General features: G+C 41.5%; 1 protein-coding gene across 1 annotated transcript; it reads right to left on the bottom strand.

Moving 5' to 3' along the window:
* Window positions 1–496: 496 nt before the first annotated feature.
* Window positions 497–19,421, bottom strand: LOC104326998 (1-acylglycerol-3-phosphate O-acyltransferase Pnpla3). Its single transcript, XM_075443267.1, has 9 exons — window positions 19,206–19,421; window positions 15,287–15,519; window positions 14,470–14,535; window positions 11,380–11,589; window positions 10,157–10,217; window positions 8,240–8,455; window positions 7,134–7,266; window positions 5,774–5,890; window positions 497–2,533 (listed from the first exon to the last, which is right to left on the bottom strand). The coding sequence occupies exons 1-9, from the start codon at window positions 19,390–19,392 to the stop codon at window positions 2,242–2,244; spliced, it is 1,515 nt and encodes a 504-aa protein (XP_075299382.1). The 5' UTR covers window positions 19,393–19,421; the 3' UTR covers window positions 497–2,241.
* Window positions 19,422–19,687: the final 266 nt, after the last annotated feature.

Here is a 19,687-nt window from a genome sequence, read left to right on the forward strand (position 1 = left end):
CCGGTACCTGCGCTGCGCTCAGTTACTGAGTTTTAACCGAGAACGGGGACAACGTTTGTGTTGTCCCCCCGCGCCAAGTGACGGCTCCTCTGGTTCCCGGCTGTTCCTGTGCAGGAAGCTGTCTCTGACCCTCGGGCCCACAGACAGGAGCTGCTCGGTCCCGGGGCTCCCCGCCCGGCCTCTCCCGGCAGCTTCACGCCTCACGATCTCACCGCGCTCGCATTAAACCTTTCCAACGCTCCGTGAGGCGAGCTCGCGCCGGGCAGCGCAGGAAACGCGGCGTCAGGCGAGACCGTCTCCACTTCAGAAAAAGGAGACGACAGAGGAAGCGGCCGCTGAACGCAGGGCACGGAGCCGTTCTGGTACCCGGAAAGGGAGCAAACCCTGGCACTCACACACGCTGCTAAACTGACACTGTGCTGAACATCACCCCAGTAAATTACACAGAGTTTAAAGTCATAAATACAGACAATATAAAACAGATTTTGTGTCTTTTAATTGTAGTTAGAGTAACATTTCCGACTTTTCTTGCAAATTTGAAGGTACACACACAGAAGAAATGAACAAGGGTTGAAGTAAAATAGCACCAGTCTCCTGCAGCGTGGAAAGGGACAGCTTGACATGTCCCCCCTGTCCCACACCCACTCTAAAAATTTTAATGTTGTAAAATTTAGCACTTAAAGCTTAGGGAAATTACAACTGAGAAACTGCTTAAAGGCTGGTCCAGTTCAAAAAATGCTGCATTTTCATATCTGACAGACCTCCGGATACGGAAGCTCACACTCCAGAGCTCCCCCTCCCGAGCATCACGATCCAATCGCTGCTTCTCCTTCCGTAAGCACCTGTAGGCTCTCTGCTGGGCGGCACCCGGGGTGCACAGAAGACACAGTCCTGAGTGAGCAGCTCTCCCACGTCCCACGCCTGCCCCCGAACACACGCGCAAACTCAAAGCCATCATCGCTTCCTTCCACTTTAAAAAAAATGTGCAAGACGTGGTAACAAAACATCAAGAGAGCAGTTAATCTTCACAGTTCTGTACTTCTCCTGATGTATTCGTAGACTAATGCGTTGTCTTTATTAAAATTATGCAGAACCTTTGGAGTGGGAAGTGTTTAAAACGCTCACAGGTATTACCTGGCTGACTTTCAGCCCATTGTCTGAGACCTCTGCACAGCTCCCTGGACACTGACGCTTCCACGAAGTCTTACACGTTTGCTTCTTCTAGCAATCGGCCTCAGAAAGCTTCCTTTGCATTATCACACCTCACTAAGACAGGAGGGAACCTTTTTTCTTCCTTCCTTTAGCAAGGGGGAAGAAAAAAAATCTCTCAAATTGGGGGCAGGGAGGGGGGGGAATCAAGAACGATTGGGCAGCACTGAGACAGAAAACCTAAACATCATTCACCAGCTGCTACACGTTGATTTTTGTTAACATCTTCCATAAAGTTTAACACCTTCCCAAATTACTGTTTGCTACTAATCACAGTCACTGTTTTACCTACTTGTCAATACTTGGTATTAGTATTAAGCCCTTATTAAGCACAAAAGAAGTCCTCTGAAATCACTGAAACTGTCCCTGTTTACACTTCAGCGGAACGCACCCCATTTCTTTTGTCTTTTTCCCTTTAAGTATTTGAAGGGGCAGAGAGCCATAGAGGAGAAGTATGAACAGTGGAATGCGTACAGCCACCTAGAATAATACTGTTCCTACAGTACCTCATGCAGACAATTTCCATAAACAATTCAAGATGTTTAAATGTAAGGCAAATGGATACCGGAGGCCGCCAAGAAGCTCATTTGTGTATTTCCCTTTATGAAGTGAAAGTCCAGTTACATTTAAGTGCTACAAAAGTGATCCTCACACATAATATTGTTAAGAATTGTATTATTAAAAAGCTTTTGTTATCATTGCTTGTTTTTTCTATCAATCTGTTTAAAGAATTTACATTTTTATGCTGAAAGTAGATTTTTAAAAAATTTATTTCCAGAGAGACACTGTTTCCTACAAGTCTTACTACAGTTGATTGAGCTGGTGCTGTGACAGAATTGTAGTCTGTTACTTAGTATAGCAGCCACTGTTTTTATAATCCTTAAACAGTAGAATTCCAAAGGCAGGTTTGTCAAGAAGCTGTAAACAAATAATTGTCCAAGACTTATTGGCAATAAAGTGATCTTTCATCCTTCAGGATTTAAATTTCTCTGCCAGATTGGAATTTTGGAAACTGTGGAACCTACTTCCAAATTAATACTCTGGAGCAGTTTGGAAACTTGTCTCTGAGGAAGAGTCAAAATCTATTTCCAAACCAGACTCATCAGAATTTGGGAGAAAATTAGGACAGGAGTTCAAGTCTGAATGCTCCCGCGTGTCAGGAGAAGCATTTTTCATAGCTGAGTGCACGAAGCATGAAGATTCCCAGAGCCAGGTTTCAAGGTCTGCAGAAGAGTGAGGCATTTTAAGGTGGCAGTATGAAGAATGAAATTCCATAGTAGATGGGACAGTTTGACATTTTCTTAATGATGCAAAATTGTCTTTCCTGCTTAAAAGAAGAAAAAAGGAAAAGGTTATTAGCGTTTCAGTGACGTTTCTACTACTGTTCTTATGTCTGGCAGGTATCTTCATATAAGGAATAACCCTAGAGGAAAATGGTTAATTCTAAATGCATTTAATGAGTTAGGATATGGGACAACAGGAAAAGGATCTCGAAACGACCATATCTAGAAGAGGGGCACTCTGCCACTATGTGTTGTCCTCAGAAGTAGGTATAAAATAGTTATGCTAAAAGTCACACCGTTCTGATGAGCTCAGAGGAGTAGACTCAGCTTGTACATTATCTCTTAAATCGTCCCGATTCCCCCCCCAGCTATCCACTTGGAATATTTGCCGATTTACCAATCGCAGCACTAACTGAACATTAACAAGAACATTCTCAACACTTACAAGTCGAGCAGCAAATACAGTTGTTCAGCTTCCCAAATGCCATCTCTGCATTCTACTTTACAACCAGCTAATTATCACCAACCTGAACAGCTGGAGCAGAATTTTCCTAGACTCTAAACCAGCACCTTAATCACCAGGTTAGTCTTTCCCAATTTGAGAATCAGGAAACAGAAGCTGTCACCAAGAATACCCAGGTTTTTCTTCAAAGTTCTCCCTCCTCTCTTGCAGTGCTTTTGGGAAAAAACCCAAAACAGCCCACAACACCGCCTCTCACACACAAAAATGCCCAACTCGCCATACAGACACTTCAACACCAGCTTCCATACCTGAAGTTCAGGTGCACTAGAAGATAGCATCCACCATGTTAAGTTTCCTAAAAGGATTTTCAAACTGTAAACAGTGCAAATTTGCATGATTTAAGTTTGATTCCAAAACAGAAGCTAGATCTGATGACAAAAAAAGGGAAGAGTGTGAAAAAAAAAAAGGTGTGGGGGCACTTTCTGCAAAAGCAGCAGTAAGTTCTTGGTGGATGCTGAAACAAAAGTACAAGCCCACAAAGAGCGACCTGTAGAATACAATGCAGTATTCTACACACAGAGCCTTGGGACCTTGCTACCTGAAGAGGGAATCCACTTAAAGGAAGGCTTCAGAAAACTCAGAAGTTTGACAGTGTGAACAGTCCAGGGGAAGGTGATCACCTTGAAGACACCATAAGCGTACAGTGAAAGCCACGACCACAATGCTCTGCTTTATGGCCAAGAGCTTCTCTTTCAGCAAGAAGAGAAACAATGTGTCCAGTTAATTATGACTCAGTGACCAAATAACCCCTCTGAGAAGTCAGATCTGAGACAATCTTGTGATAAATGCCCATTTCGGATGAAGAGTTTCATGATTGTTACGGCTGGAACACGAGCATCACCAAGAAGCTGCTAAATAAGGGCAAAAGCAGGAAGATGACCATACCTAAATTTACTGTGGAAAGGAGTCAGGAATATCATTTAGGAAAGAAGGAAAAAAAGGCACTGGATTAGATGTGGTATCCAAGAACTGAAGAGATGACGGTAGGATGATAGCAAATATATACCAAGAACTACGTTTCTGCTCAGAGGCGTGGCCTCAAAAGCCAACTAGTGTTAGACAAGAAAAGGCTTTAACTGATTTCAGAGAGGGAGAAGAGAGGCTATTTGTATACAGGAATTTAATGTGTCCGGAAAAAAATGAATATTGTAAAAAGAAAGTATCTTTACAACCTAATATTAAAGCCACCATTTAATACTTTTGAAGGGAGAAGGAAACCCAAGCTTCAACCTCGTTAAGCCTTCCAGTAAGCCAGAACCTTTAACAGTGAGTTTGACTACTCTGTGCTTCGAAGGGATGGAGCATACGAATCCGATCTTTCACGATGCCAATCCAGAACCTGTCAAAGCTTCTTATAAGGAAGTAGGATCAAGCAGTTCTTCTCAGACATACCAAATCTGCATTTCCGATGGGTCAGTGCATTGCCAGGGCAAAAGAGAGCATCTATGACCTTCCTCCTTATCTAAATTTATTCCTACAAGCAGGAAGGCAAAAGCTCAAGAACTCTTGGCACAAATAAAAGGGTGTTTTTCATTTTAATTTAAAAATGTGCTGTATATAGAACATGGCAATGCTTTAATTGAAGTAACTGCTGCAGTTAGGAGTCTCTAGTGCTACAGTTACCTCTTGGAAGCTTTTAAGAATCCTGTTCACTCCTAACAGCTTTCTGGACTAATTTCTCTCTCCCTTCTTCTACCTCCTACCCAGCAACTCCAGGAGCTGAGACCATCAGAAAAGTCACAGTAAAATAGGTATGGCCACCTCTGCTGAAGTCTGGATTTATGCTTTTTCAGACTAAATCTTAGAAGACTTCATACCTGTAAGCATTTGGACCTCAGAGAGCACCTATGTTTCTCTACTTACAGCACTACTCTGACATGGCTGTGCAACACTGTTCCAGCAACAAGTCCATTTTTTAGCAGGAAAATCAAAGCTGAATATTGGTCGTATTGAGTCTGTGAAGGTTTGCAGAGCTCCCTGGGCAAATACTACACTCCCCAGCAAAAAGTCAAACAGTAATGGTATTCTCAGATTCATACCGAGGTGAGCTGTCACCAATCCCTCCATACACATAGTCCTACAAAGTTTAACAGAAGTAGAAAGTCTGAAAGGCTAAATCTCACGCCAGCTTGGTAAGAGAAGCATAACAAACCTAATTACAACTAGGTTAGAGCAGAGGTTTCTCTTCCACAGAAACAAAAGTTCCTAAAAAATCTCTGTATTTGTCTTATTTTAATTCTTCCCAACCATCTTACAAGACTGTCTTTCATATTCATCTACTTTTTAACTCTTAAAACCTTTCCTGTCCAGACTCGTAAGAATCTAGTCTTTCTCCCACTGTTTTCCAGTTCCTACCTGCTACATCTGATTTAGAACATCCTGAGCCACCTTTTCCTCCTCTTTTCTTTCCCATTGCTCCAGCTACTGTGGAGCAGAGAAGCAGCAAAGTCTCTGTTCTCAGTCCAATGCCTGCTCCATAATCCACCCCTCTCCCCAAAAAGCATAAGCCTACCAACAGGCCACACCTCTTCATCTACAGTACGTAGCAGTCATTGATCAGTCATAAACAAGAAGCACCAGAAAATATACTCAAGAAACAATGCTAAGGATTAGAAGCAGTGAGAACTGTTTTGCGCTACCTTTGAGAAAATTATTCAATCCTGTTTTAAGAGAGAAACTTATTACTACTTGAAGCTCTGACAAAAGAGAGAGAATTTCTAAAAACGCATCATTTGCATCCAGCTGCACTCCACTTTACCTGGAGGTACAGAACAGCTTGCTTTTAGCCCGGGAATAAACTGTACCAGCAATCCGACAAAGCTGTTCTTGCATCCATCGAACATCAGCAGGCATGTCAGGAAACCAGTTTACTAACCTACAATCAAAAACAAAATATACTTCTTGTTTTGTAAGCAGTAGATCCAATCTGCATTATATTCTTACATATCACGTCCAAATTCCAACAAAATAACACAGCTTTATACTCCACAAGTCAACTCGACACCAAGGTCTCCAGGTCTTCACAACCTCTCTAAATTTCCATCTAGTCCACTCGTTGCTTTTCTACAAGCTAAGAAAAAGGGCAGCACAGACCGCTGCATCTCTGATCTATGCCGAGTGGCTGACAAGTATGTGCGTTCTACACCTCATGACCAACATTTAGGAAGCCTGCAAAGAATTCCTGTCTCTGAGACCTCTTTGTGTGTGGTGGAAACTTTCTGGTCAGTTTAAAGTTGGGTGGGAGAGGAAGGAAGAACAAAAGAAATTCACAATGGAAGAACAAACAGAAGGCAGAAACAGAACAGAACAATGAAACAGAACAAATGTATTTTTTTCCTTAGAAAAGGAAGACAGTAGACAGTAACACCAGAAGACAGTAACACCACAGGGGGACGAGGGGTTAAAACCCACAGGAAAATTGTGTTGAAACTTGCTTCCTCCCCATCCACTAAAAACTAGCACAGAAGTGCCACAGAAAAATAAATATTTTACTGGAGTTCTATGTGGCCCCAGTTACAGAACATTTGAATTTTCAAGTATTTTCTAAAGACAGTAATGACATCTGCTGTTCAAAGACTGGCATTCTGTTAAGCAAGCACAAAGCCTGGGGTTCATGGTGCCTTCATTTAGCATAATTTCTCCTCTATGAAAATTGAAAAAAACTTATAAAATTAAGCCCTGTTTCAAGACCACAACTTTCAGTCAACCTAAACAAACCTGGTAAGAAAATGCATATGGCACTGGATTTCACTACTGAATTCAGAAAGAAGCTATATTCAGAAAGAAGCACTATCTGGACAGAGTTCAAATACCACTGCAGAATATAGTAATAAAGAATGTCCTGGAAAACACAACTAAGGGTGCTTCTTTCGAGCAATTACAAGACAGCTACTAGTAATAAGAGCAAATAGTTTAAACATCTTCTTAATATGTTTATTTATCTAGCCTTAGACTACAGAGGCTTTAGGAGGGTGCATTATGCAGGCAGAAATAATGGTCTTTGGACAGTTACCACTTGAATTTGGGGTACCAGAATGCCTATGACACTGAACAAGCTCTCATTAAGTACACTCCCAAAAGTGTAGTAATTCTAAAATAGTTCATTAAACGTTCCTTACCGTAAAGCAACAGAGTAAGCAGACTCCACTGGTAGCGTATATGGTAGCATCAGATAGGATATCACTCGCATTGGGAAGAGTTTAGAGAACTGAGCATAGAATCCACTCTGTTCTTTACAAGCTTCCTGCAGTGCTTAAGAATAATTATTTTTGAAAAAGATGTTAGACCATTTGAAAACAGTTTGAACAATTTTCTCAAAGTTTGGTAATCTTCATTCAACATTATCAAGCATCACAAAATAAGGCGCAGGTAGAAAATGAAACAATTCATCTCAAGGCACTCTTACTCATAAACCTCGTCTATGCTGTTTTAAAATATGGGAAACACAGACTCATACCACAGGGACAACAGGCATTACCCAGAACTTTTAAGCAACAAGTCTAAGAATCAAGTTATTATAAGTGGATGTAAAGTTCACCTCTCCAAAAATACTTATGTATTTCTGACAGCATTCCCATTTTGTTAGAGACTCTCTTAACTCTAACAGGCTTCTTTAAATTCTGGAGTTTCACATATTCCAGTTGTTACATATAGTTGCAAGAAATACCACACTTCATATTTTGTTCTCCTAGGTCACTGGGATTACAAATTGCAGATCTTGAAAATACCCATCAGCATGCAGAAAAACACCTACGTCAAAGTTATAGATTAAAAAAATATCTGAAGTGGTTTTGGTCTATTAACAGCTTATTAAAAAGACAGGAAAGCCTGAGAATTAGAAATCTACAGAACTGTGTTTCAAAAACAAGATGGGGATAACCAGTGTTTGGATTTGAGGTTCAGCCTTGGTGTGAAATACATGCTTACAAAAATACTGTGCACATACAAAGTTTATCCAAAGCCAAATGAGAATTGAATTCACCACTCTGCAGTGCTGAAAGCAGCTCCTTCTTTCTGCTTAAATCTTATTTCTGTAGCTCAATCAAAATATACGTGTTCACATTTACTAAGTATTTAAAGAACTTTTTTTGGGTTGAGCTAGTTTCTAATTCTACAGGCAGTTATAAGATTAAACAGAAAGCATCTTACGCAAATTATAGAGTAAGTAGTGGAACAAATAAATCAAAGTTATTCAAAGTTACAGGAAACAGTAGGAAGAATGTACCTTTACGAAGTCTAGGAGGTAGACTCTCAAATATGCTCTTCTCCAAGGGCCACGGATTTTGCTTCAGCTGGTCATTCAGTACTCCCATTTTCAAAGTCTCTACTCTGTTATTTTCTGTCAATATTTTTTGCTTCGTATGGTCAATGTGTTGCGCAGCCTCATGAGGATTTGTTTTTGTGAAGGACAAGTGGATATAAATCGAGTCATTCAGAATACCTGAAAGAGTCAAGAACATCCACTTAGGCTTGATCCACAGGTCTTCAGCGTACCTTTAGTCTATGTATCCAGACAAAGGCCTGTCCTGAGGGAACATTATCTACCCAGTGTCAAACACACTTGCTCTTATAATCCCATAAATGTTTAATCATAGTGACGAGTACTCTTTTGCAGGTTTAGGTCTTACTTTAAAACAGGTTCTAAAGAAAAGGAAAAAGCGAACAATTAACTGAAACTGCACTGGAAATATACAGCCATTTACCAAAGTTCTTTTCAAGCAAGAAAGCAAATGATTTAAAGGAGAGAAGTAAAACTGATTTAGTATTTATTTGAAAGAAAACACCTAAAACACAACAGACATTTGGAAAGTTTGACGTGGCAGGTATCACATGAGTACTTTGAGGCACTACTACAACAGGGTGGAGAAGGAAAATGAGTAGGGTACAATACTGTTTTAAGATACATCCAAAGTACACATCTAGATCAACATTGGTTGCCTTGCAAAACTGGTGCCAATTAAGAAATAGCACTGATAATTACCTTAGAAACAAGCACTAGATAATGAGCACAAAGTGAAAAATACAAGAAGGGTATTTATACCCAGTTTCCAGAAAATCATTATCAAGTTATTTACATATAAAGACTACCAAATTTGACTAGGATCCATACCTACACACAACAGAATCCGTATCCTACTTACGATTACTCCTGAAAGACAATCGCCAAAAGACTATACAGTGAATTTTGCAGAAATGTTATCTGAAGTGTTACAGATCAGGGAAAAAATTAACTCCTGCAGTCGAAGTAACAAGAAGGAGATGCATAACAAATGAATTTGGGAAGGTTACAGTCATCACTGATTACTTGAAGTAAGACAAACGTGTCACAGAGTAAGAACAAAGGTGATCACAGGATCAGCAGTGTGAATAAGGAGGACAATAGTGCAATACACAGAGGACATGGGGGACAGACACCAAGGAAGAGCTGCAAGGAATCTCAGATATTAACATCAGATGGAAACATGCACACAGGAAACTTGTGGGTGCAGTACAGCAGCGGTACCCATCTTAACACAGACAATCACAAATTATAGGCTCTTTGTATAGCTTGTACTTTTAATCACCTGGTGAAAGGTATAAAGCAGGACTCTCTCATTAAGTATTTAATATTACTAGAAAATCAAACTCTCAAGCAGAACCACGACGTTCTTTAACAGTGAAGAAAATGGTTCCAAGAAAATTTGAATGTTTAATGTTTAGTTATAACAGGGTATAAGCAGTGAGCACCTAGAAATTCACTTGGATGATAGCAGAGAGGATGTGATAAGAAGCTACAGGTTGCACAGGAGAGGGAAACAGTAGCCTATTCCTATCCTTCACAATTAATACAAAAGATACTAATAATATGATTTCCCTAGAATTGAAATTCTTTGGTAATTTCACTTAACAATACCTTAACATTCACTTCACCCTAATCTGACAAAACCCCAAAAGTTCAATTTCTGTGTGGCAGCACAACTTACCTCAGGTTAATAGTTACTACAACCATGTGATTTCTATGAGAACTAAATTTATGATCCCTTCAAAACCTCAAAGACCTAGCTCCTTCTTAGCTACACACAACCCTCTCGCCTTTTTTATTTTTTCCCCAAAACTCAGGTTAAAACCCCATCATCAATAATTATCCACAAGTGTAACATACCATTCTCTTTCAAGAATTTAAGAGCATCGGAATATCCTTGCTCACAGATCTCTCCTAGTACCTGAAAGCATAGAGTAAATGAGTCAGACAAATAAAAGGAGATTCAACTTAAGATCAACCATTTGCAGATTGAAAAGCCACTTCCATTCACCCTCCATTCTTGTAAGAAAAACCTACATTAACAATATTATAATTTACATTAACAATACTATAATTCAACAGATTCAGGTTAATATGCCCACTGTGAAGATGCATAGATGATCACATGTACGTGAGCTTATTTCGGCTGTTACAGATGCACTGAATTATTCACCTAAAAGTACAGAATTCTAACAGTTTGCAAGAATTTCCTCCCCTTTTGTTTCTTTGACTAGCCCTTCAGCAGATGCAAGCAACAGTGAAACAGGCTGGCCAATTCCCCTTCTTCCCTCCCAGTGCTTCCCACTTCCCAAAACTACAGAAAGTCAGCTATGCAATTCTCATGCTCAGACTTAGTCTTCCACATGAAAACAACTTTCACCAGATGCAACACCAGATCACCTACTCAGTAGTCCTAGACAAAAAAATATTCAAAAATAAAAGCCTACATAAGTAGAATTTAACATTTTTCATCATGTGGTCAAAAAGCCCTCAATTAAATACATCTATAGCAGTCACAGAATCACAGAGTGTTAGGGGTTGGAAGGGACCTCTGTGGGTCATCTAGTCCAACCCCTCCTCTGTAGTGTATCCCAAGCCAATTGGCAAAATCTGTTTTCATTTTTTCAGCTTCCCCAATGGCAATTCAAGAGCATCAGATCTCCAGTTAACAGCACTTTGCAAAGTTTAAGGGCAACCTGCCTGCATGAAGTATTAATTGAGAACTTTACAAAACCATGAAGCTTTGGAACTTCTGCTAAGGTCTGAAGCACCTGGTTAGCAGGTAAACATGAAAGGACTACAAACTGACAGTTATTAATTTACCAATGTTGATTTTGAGAGAATCCTGTGCTAATTCCCAAATAAATACTGAAAGCAAATAGCAGGACATCCATTTTCAGTTTGACAGAGACTAAAAATGAGAATGAAGACAAACCATTAAAGAAAAACAGAAACAAGAAGAGAAATGTCACCAGAAAAGTTTATATGACTAGGTGAAATGCTAGGATTACTGCAGCTTTCTGCAAAAGCAAGGCTTTTACATGGAAAGATGTTTTAGTAACTACATGAAGGTAGTTAGTTACCTTAGGTTCTGGTGGAAACAGCGCTTGTGTTAAACGATAAAGGTTCCCCAAACTGAGCTGAATGCTGGTGTTGGTCACATTCATTTCATGAAAGTTGGCAGAGTTCCCCTTTGGACAGATATCGCACTCCCCAGCGAAAGGCGAAACTGTGATGGTATTCTTACATTCATAGTGAGGTAAGTTGTCACTGATTCCTCCATCCACATAGCGCTACAAAAATTATCAGAAATAAGAAGTCTCAAAGGCTGAAAATTCCTGACTAGTAGATTTCCCATGCACGAATTAAACAGCATTTCAGACTGCAACAGAACAGTCTCTGCCTATGCTCCCGGGTTAAACATTTTGAGTAGCATGCTTTGCTTTCTAACGCCAGTTATAAAACATTCCTACCTATAGTTCCATAGATAGCCTAAGAGTATTCTATTTGGGATTCTTCTGTATTTTAAAAGAGAGCAAGTCCATTTTAAAGACCATAATCCCACACAACATGCAGAAAAAAATTGGGCAGCTGTCTCCTCTTCCTCAAAGGACAGCACCAAAGAGCTGTGAGGGTACTTCCTTAGAAACAATATGAGTAAAAGAATAGCTCTACACTTCAGAGCTCAAGTTCCGTGATACTAAACCATTCAGTTAGAATAAGAGTAACTTCAAATTACTCTTATTAATTAGAATTTGATATAAAAGCATCAAAAATATTTGGACAAGAAACTGCACGTAAAAATGGACAATGCTTCAGAAACCCTGCCAACAGTCACAGATATCTATTCTGCTTTAAGTGCAGGTTTAGAAGCTGTCCCAGGACATGCTTTTGTCTCCTTCACGTTGAATTGCCCATTCCTGTAGTTTTAGCACATCACCATCTCAGACATTTTAAGATCCAAGAACTGAAGAGTTGTGTATGGGGGTAACTAATCTATAGTGCAGCAGCTGCTACGGCTAAAGACAACTCCTCCACTCGCTCACAACAGTGTCTTGCTAGCGGGGCCAGCTGTAGCTACTTTGTTCTGACGTGGCAAAAGACCACCAGCTCTGCTGGTTCAGTGGCTGCATCTTCCTTCTTCCTAAGCAGGCTGGACAGAACCTGTCGGTCCTTGTACAAGGTAAATGTAACAGAACAGGCGATTTGAGCAGGAGCAACCTGGGTTATCAATTTCATCTGCCTTTATACTCACTCCCTGACCATTCCGAGAAAGAAGCTAGGAATTAGGAAGAGGACAGCTCAGAGCAATTTACCCAACATACTCTTCTCGAGCAGCCTGTTCCTACCTGCCGGCTTTCTGGGACATTCTTTAGACCCAGCAGCATGCAGCTACTGACAAGCTTCCTACAGGTGCAGAATGCAATCACTGCAGTACACGTGCAAGCACCAAGTGCTTTGTGGAAGTACCAAGTACAATACAACAGGCTTGGCATAGGAGGAGCCATAGCATGCAGCCTTCTCGTGAAATTATTAACGGGTGGAAGCATGCATCTCAGTCACTATTCCACAGATGTAAATGGTTTTAATTATTTGGAGTTTCTGACTATGTATTCCCCCTAGTAATTTTTTATTCTAAAACCATCGCTGGGTTTGAAAGGGGTAAAAAACCTAAACAAAACCCACTACACCCAAAAGCTTCACAACTGGCACTTAGATATACCTACTGAAAGTTACACGTAAGTCTTTGTTTTAAAGTATACATGCATGAAGCACCAAGCCAGCAAACAGCAAGATGCTACAAAGTTTACATACTCGACATTCTACTCCGTGTAAGCCCTACAGGAGCCATGCCAAGCATATGCAGCTGTGGTATTCTTACCAAGTAACATCAAAAATGCCTCCTAAGCACTAAAATAATATCAAAATAATTGCAAAGATCAAAAGGATACGATTCCTTCCTTCCCCTTCCCTCAAAATAGGAACAAATAAAGCATCACTTGCATGTTTTTGTACCCTGAACTAAGCCTTTTAAAATAACATTGTTGTCTGGTGACAAGAACTGAATAGCCAGATTAGCCTGGATCCACCTAAACCTTGGATTCAGTCCAACGTCCTGTTTTCATAACACCTTTAATCTGGAAGAGTTTAAGGAGACATGCAAGGTTTAGAAGCACAGATAAAGAAAAATCCCTATACAGTTCTAATCACTTTTGCTTAATTTTCAGCATGAAGAAGAAAATACATTTCATATCTATCCTTGACCTTTTAGCACTTCCAGATTGCCTCGAGAACAGTCTGTAATAAACCACTATCAAAGATGTTTTGAGTTTTCTTACAATATTCTTCCCCTCTCCTTATGTAAGGGGCACCAAAACTGGAAGGAAAGGCAATGCAAGTTAATATAACCCTGTAACAAAAAGCCACGAATGTCACTGCCTTGATTTGAAGCGCATGTCTGCTCCCAGACCTGTTCTTCAAAACTCCTACAACAAACTACACTAACTTTTCTGCAGTTGCTGCCTCTTTAATGGGGGATTTCAGGAAACCCAGTATAGCTACCAAGTATTAAGAGGTTTTGTAACCAACAGGTTCCTGTGAAGTAATAGAACAGATTAATACACTGACACTCTACCTTTAAAAAGCAACCTTTCTTACACTGAATACAAATGACAAAAGGCATTAAAAAAGCTTTATATATATCTGATTGAACATAGTGCTTTAATCCAGTTTTAACGCAGATCTACCTACAACAAGAACACAAGGATATACAATAAACAATCTTACAAGATTTTTTTTTTTAAATAAACAAGTGACCCTTCCCATAAACTTGTGCAGGTGAATGAGCATCACTTTGTTCAATAAATATTTATCCTTAAATTAAATACTCGCTAGCTTAGAATACCCTCTTCTAATTACTGCATCAGTAAGCAAGAAATCTAAGAGAGAGCGAGCATGTGTGTGTTTTGCAGGGTGGAGAAACATGTAACAGATCTTCTACACGCTTAGTGTTTCCTTGCTCTTTTCAGAAGTTGTAACATACAGTTACAGTACTAGAAGCTACCATGAAAGTATTTAGTTTATAGTAGGATAACCGAAAAAACATACATGTTGTCTCTTAATATTTTCAGCATACCTAGAACTATTTTTAGATCTTAACAATAGGGACTTACCACACCTCTAAATGACGGTGGAATTAGGCCACAGTAAATAGGGACAAATGAACTACAGATTAAAGCCTGTAGGAAAAGGAGACCATATAAATTAAACAGTAACTGTTCTATTATTGAAATTATAATTTATCTTTATCTCTTTACATGTTAGCAAAAACAACCAAGCAAGCAATGAAAAAAATCCTCAGCAAGTATGCTTGAATAAAAAGAAGTTGGGGGGGAAGCACCATCAAACATTATTTTAAAGAGAACAGGGGTATTCCACATTTCTTTTTTAGAATGCAACCACACTCCATCTGAAAAAAAGGGCAATACTCACTAAAAGACCATTTCCAGAAGTGCTAATTAGCAAGGAACAGTTTATGATCATTCACTCAAGCTATACGTTTTCTGAGTGACCTAAGGAACTAACTGGGGACACAAATATCGACCTTCTGGGATCATATTAAACTAGCTATGTAACTGATATTAAGAATTTTGAAAAGCTATTTTCAACTGTTTCCAGATCATCGCTTTTATACAAATGACCTTAAAAAAATTCTTAATCATGAAAGATATAGTTTCATTAGATACACTGCACTTTAAAGGCATTTATCCTTTTCAAGGCTGATCCCTCGCACCTACTCACTAAAACAATTCGCAGATACATTGACTGGGAAAACTCATAAGTGAATTTAGCATAACAAACCTTGAATTCATCTTTAAAATACTGTCAAAGTCACAATATCCTGAAATGTTTAGAATGGAAATCCAATGGATGACATTAAATGGACTTAAGGTTACAGAAACTTTTAACAGTTGTCAGAAATAAGCATACCTGGACAACTTCTTCTTTAGAGTTAAAATTAGATACCAATGCATTTTTACCATCTGATACTCTGGTTAGTGAAATACACAGTCTGCCCGATGACAACAGGTGAGTGTTTTCTGGAAGATTTCTCATCAGTCCATCTCTTATTATCTTTATCACATTAAAGGAAGGATGAAGAGGACCAAGATTTCGCTTTCTAGCTTCTTTGGCTAATGCCAGAACATCTGCACAAGCTTGAGCTGCAAATACAATGCATTTCATTTAAGAACAGAAGATAAGTCAAAAAAAACCAAAAACCACTTCCAGTAATAAAGCACGTCCAGAGCTCCAACTTTTTTCTGACTGCCAGCATGAAAATTCAAGAGCTTTTTAATAGATAAAATAACTGTCTGCTAGTGTTTAACAGAGTTTAGGAGTTTTCTGAGGGAAAAAAAAAGTCACTCTAGACTTTTAAATAGAACTCCTGCCGAAGACCCAGCCACTATGTCACTTGTATGTTATTTGTAAGTAGACTGTAGGTGTAAAATACGCATATAAGGGGCCTCTGTTAGGAATTATGCATTCCAGAAACACATCCTTTAAGAAAAAACAAAGATGAGTGACCTTCCGTAAGCATGTATGCATGGACATATTCCACACGCAACATCCATAAAAGCCTACAGCGTATGATGGACAGATTTAAGGCCCACAGTATGTCTGCTGAAGAAGAAGAACACCTGGGTTCATCACAGCTAGGAGCACTTGTTGGACTTTAACTGAACTTCAGGTTTCAGGGCACCATTTATCTGCATTTATATATAAACACAGTAAAGGGAACATTAAATGCGAACTTGTGGGGAGGAACATCAGGAGGGAAGTTTTTAAAGCAGCAGGTAAGAAATGTGAAGGAGATCTGTAACACCTCTCATACAGGTCTTCACCTAAACCAATACATTTTTACCAATATGTAACAGACACCTAATAATATTTTCTCCAATTAAAACAGCATTTAGGAAGAAGACCAAACCACTACAGAAGACGTGTTTGTTCCTGAAGCACACTAAAATAATTTTAAACCACCACACTCCTAGTCATAGTAAGGACAGCAGCTCATCCACCTGCAATGTTTTGTTTGAATTTTTAATGTCATGTTTCTCCAGAGCATACTTTGAGGAAATTGCCTGATAAGCTTGTCAACTTGGTAGAGGAAAGGGGGTGGGGAGGAAGGTCAAAGTAACAGGTTATTAACCTGAGTGATATGCTACAAGGTCATCCAAAAATATTTTCAGAACTTACATAGACTCTCTGTAGAACAGACAGGAGTCAACTTATCAAGTTAAGTGTGAGCACTGCACTGCAAACAACTTCGCTTAAGCCTTTGAATTCAGATTAATTTCCAAAAATATTATCTTTCGCCCCTCATATAGCAATACCTAAACCTTTCTCATTCTTAACACCGTAAACCAAGAGTCTATGTTCAAAAGAGTACCTCTAAAAAAATCCGAGGGATCAGACAAACTCCATTTTTACCACTCCAATTTTTTTCATTTCACTCCTGCAGAGTGAAGCCTTGGGTCACGAATCCGTTGATATCAATAGCCTGATCCCACCTCCCATCCCAGAAGACAGCAAAAAATTTAGACACAGCTCACTGTTCAGGGACAAATATATGCCTGTGCCAGTAAAACACATTTTACATGCAATTAAAAAAAAAAATGGCACAAGACACATTCTGGCAAGTGAAGAACTTCTTTCCAAAAGCAGTTAGGTACACAGTTTTAGCAGTTCTATTTTTCATGCACTCAGATATAAATTACTGCCTCCTTTTTTTTTAATTAAACTAAGTGAGCAATACTCAATCGTCCAAACTTTCTACAGGCACGTTGCAGGAGCCTGAGATACTGAACTACCAGAACTCTGTCCAGGAACAGCAGTCTTAATGCATGCACTGATTTCCTTTTGCAAAATAAATACATTTTTGAAAACTTATGCACCAAGCAAGTAAATTGCTTGTTCTAAAAAACAGATGAAGAGCACTGGGTGCATGGATGCATGAGCAAGCAAACATACACACATGCTCTCACTTCTCTGGCAGGTCTTGACCCTGTTTTTCCAACTAGCATCCTGTCAAACTGAAGCTCAGGCTATTACTCCAAGTTTGAAGCATGGTAACATCTTCACCCATTTGCACTGTTTCTGCAGAAAAAATACAGCAAACTGGTGCCATCTACTAACCTTGTGTTGTGATTATTTACCTCTCGCCATAAAAAATGCCAGAGAAGTATCAGCTCACTTTACATGCCCAATTAAACAGCTGCAAAACTGATGACCTCCAACAGTTTAGATTTGAACTCCTCTCATTTCAACTTCCTTTCAGAAAATAACCACCCATCTAAATGAAATTGGATTTCACAGTTTACCCATCTCTTCCACATACAAGGATTTCTACGTTTTAGATAGTCTACGGGGGCGGGGGTAGGGGAAATGAAGTTTACGTATTTCATTTATTGTAACCAATTTTAAATACAAGAAGGGCTCCTAAGCAAAAAAAAAAAAAAAAAAAAAAAAAATGCTGTGTCTACCCAAGAGTATAAGATTAAAACACTGAATGTTTCAAAAGACTTCAAAGCTATTGTGGATAAATATGATTTGTTTTAAAAGCCGGCATTAGGCTCAAAAACTCAAGTGTGCTGTTAGGACATTACAGCAAAATTAAAAGTTTAAGCAGCACAAGTTTATCGCTAAAGCTTTGAAGACATCGAGCATCCGGCGCAGAGACCCGTGGCCAAGCAGCAGGGACAAGCCCCTCGCAGCGTGACTCTCACACACGCAGGGAACTTCTGTCTGGGTCAGCCAGTGAACTGTTCCCTCGGAAACTCAAAAGCAAAGCCCACACCCTCTCCAAATCCAGAACAAGCCCTCATTGTTTTCCTCCTCTAAGTAAGATCAATGTGAATTCACAAAACCTTCTACTTCTAAATCCGCTAAGGATACCGTTAACAAGAACGGCCAGTGCCGAGTCGCGAACCGGACAAGCTTTTACTCAGCGGATTTCTTTGGTTCAAAAGGAACGCCATTTTCAGATGCCCAGACACTCCATACAATTTTCTAACTGCATTCCTCTTACTACCCTAAACACCTTGACATTTTACGTGTATGAGGCTCGCTCTAACGCCTGGCGTGCCGAAGTCACTGGATAAATGGATGCTCGGGGCTCTCCCGAGCCCTGGACAGGTACGAGTAAGGTGTGCTTCTCCTACTGCTCGAAAAGCAGCGCCTGCTTCACCAGAGAGACTATTTAGCGGGAAACTAACATCCTTCATCCAGCATAAATACAAAACAGGATTAACCCTACTAATTAAACCGCAATTAAAATGGCTGATTTTAGCCAACGCACTGTTTCTAATCACACACCCCTAAGTGGCCTATGCAATGCACACCGCGCGCAGCTTAGCGAGCAAAAGCGCGTTAAAGCTAACCTAAGCCCCGACCTGACCGCCCTCAGCCCCACCCCAAGAGAGGGGCAGCTCGAGAGCCGGCAAGCTAAAGGCGGCCGGAGCCCTGCGTGCGGAGATAACCGACAACAAAGGTACGCTAGGGACGCCTCTGCCGCCTCCCAGCAGCGCCCCGACCCCTCGTTCCGAACCGACGCCGGGGCCGGCTGCTCGCCTCGCAGCGCCTCGGGGCTCGCCTCAGGGCTCGGTCCCCCCCAGCGCCTCAGGGCTCGCCTCGAAGCGCCTCGGGGCTCGCCTCAGGGCTCGGTCCCCCCCAGCGCCTCAGGGCTCGCCTCGCAGCGCCTCAGGGCTCGCCCCCCCCCTCCCTGCGGTTCTCAACCCCGCCGCTCCACACAGAGGCTGCAGGCTGCCGCCCCCCACCCGGCGCCGGGAAGGGAAGGGGAAGGGGAGCGCGGCCCGGCCCCCCGCCGCCCTCGTCCCGCCGCTCTGACCCAGCGAGCCGCCCCCGACCAGCACGGCTCCGGCCAGCGCCCCCGCGGAGGCGCCGTAGACGCGCCGGGCGTCGCGGATGACGTGCGGCGCGCGCTCCTGCAGGCAGGTGGCGGCGCCGATGTGGTAGACGCCCAGGAAGCCGCAGCCGGCGAACGAGACGCTCCAGCCGCGCTCGCGGTCCAGCATCGTCCACCGCTGGGGTGGGGGGGGGCGGCGGCGAGGGCCGCCGGGCGCGCGTGGGGCAGCTCCCGCCGCGGCAGCCGGTGCCCAGCGAGTGCGGCGCGAGCGGCGGGGCGCTCCGGGCGCTTACGCAGCGGCCCCGCCCAGCGCCGCCGGCCCGCGCCGCGGCCAATCCCGCGCTGCCGCTCGCCCCGCCTCGGTGGCCCAAGGCGCCCCGAGCCAACCCACGGGCGGATGCAAATGAGGCCCCGACTCCCGCCGCTCCCCCTCGTCTCAGGGGGGCGCGCGGCGGCCCCTCAGC

The sequence above is a fragment of the Opisthocomus hoazin genome, chromosome 1 (genome assembly GCF_030867145.1).
Source record: "Opisthocomus hoazin isolate bOpiHoa1 chromosome 1, bOpiHoa1.hap1, whole genome shotgun sequence".
Taxonomy (NCBI): Eukaryota; Metazoa; Chordata; class Aves; order Opisthocomiformes; family Opisthocomidae; genus Opisthocomus; species Opisthocomus hoazin.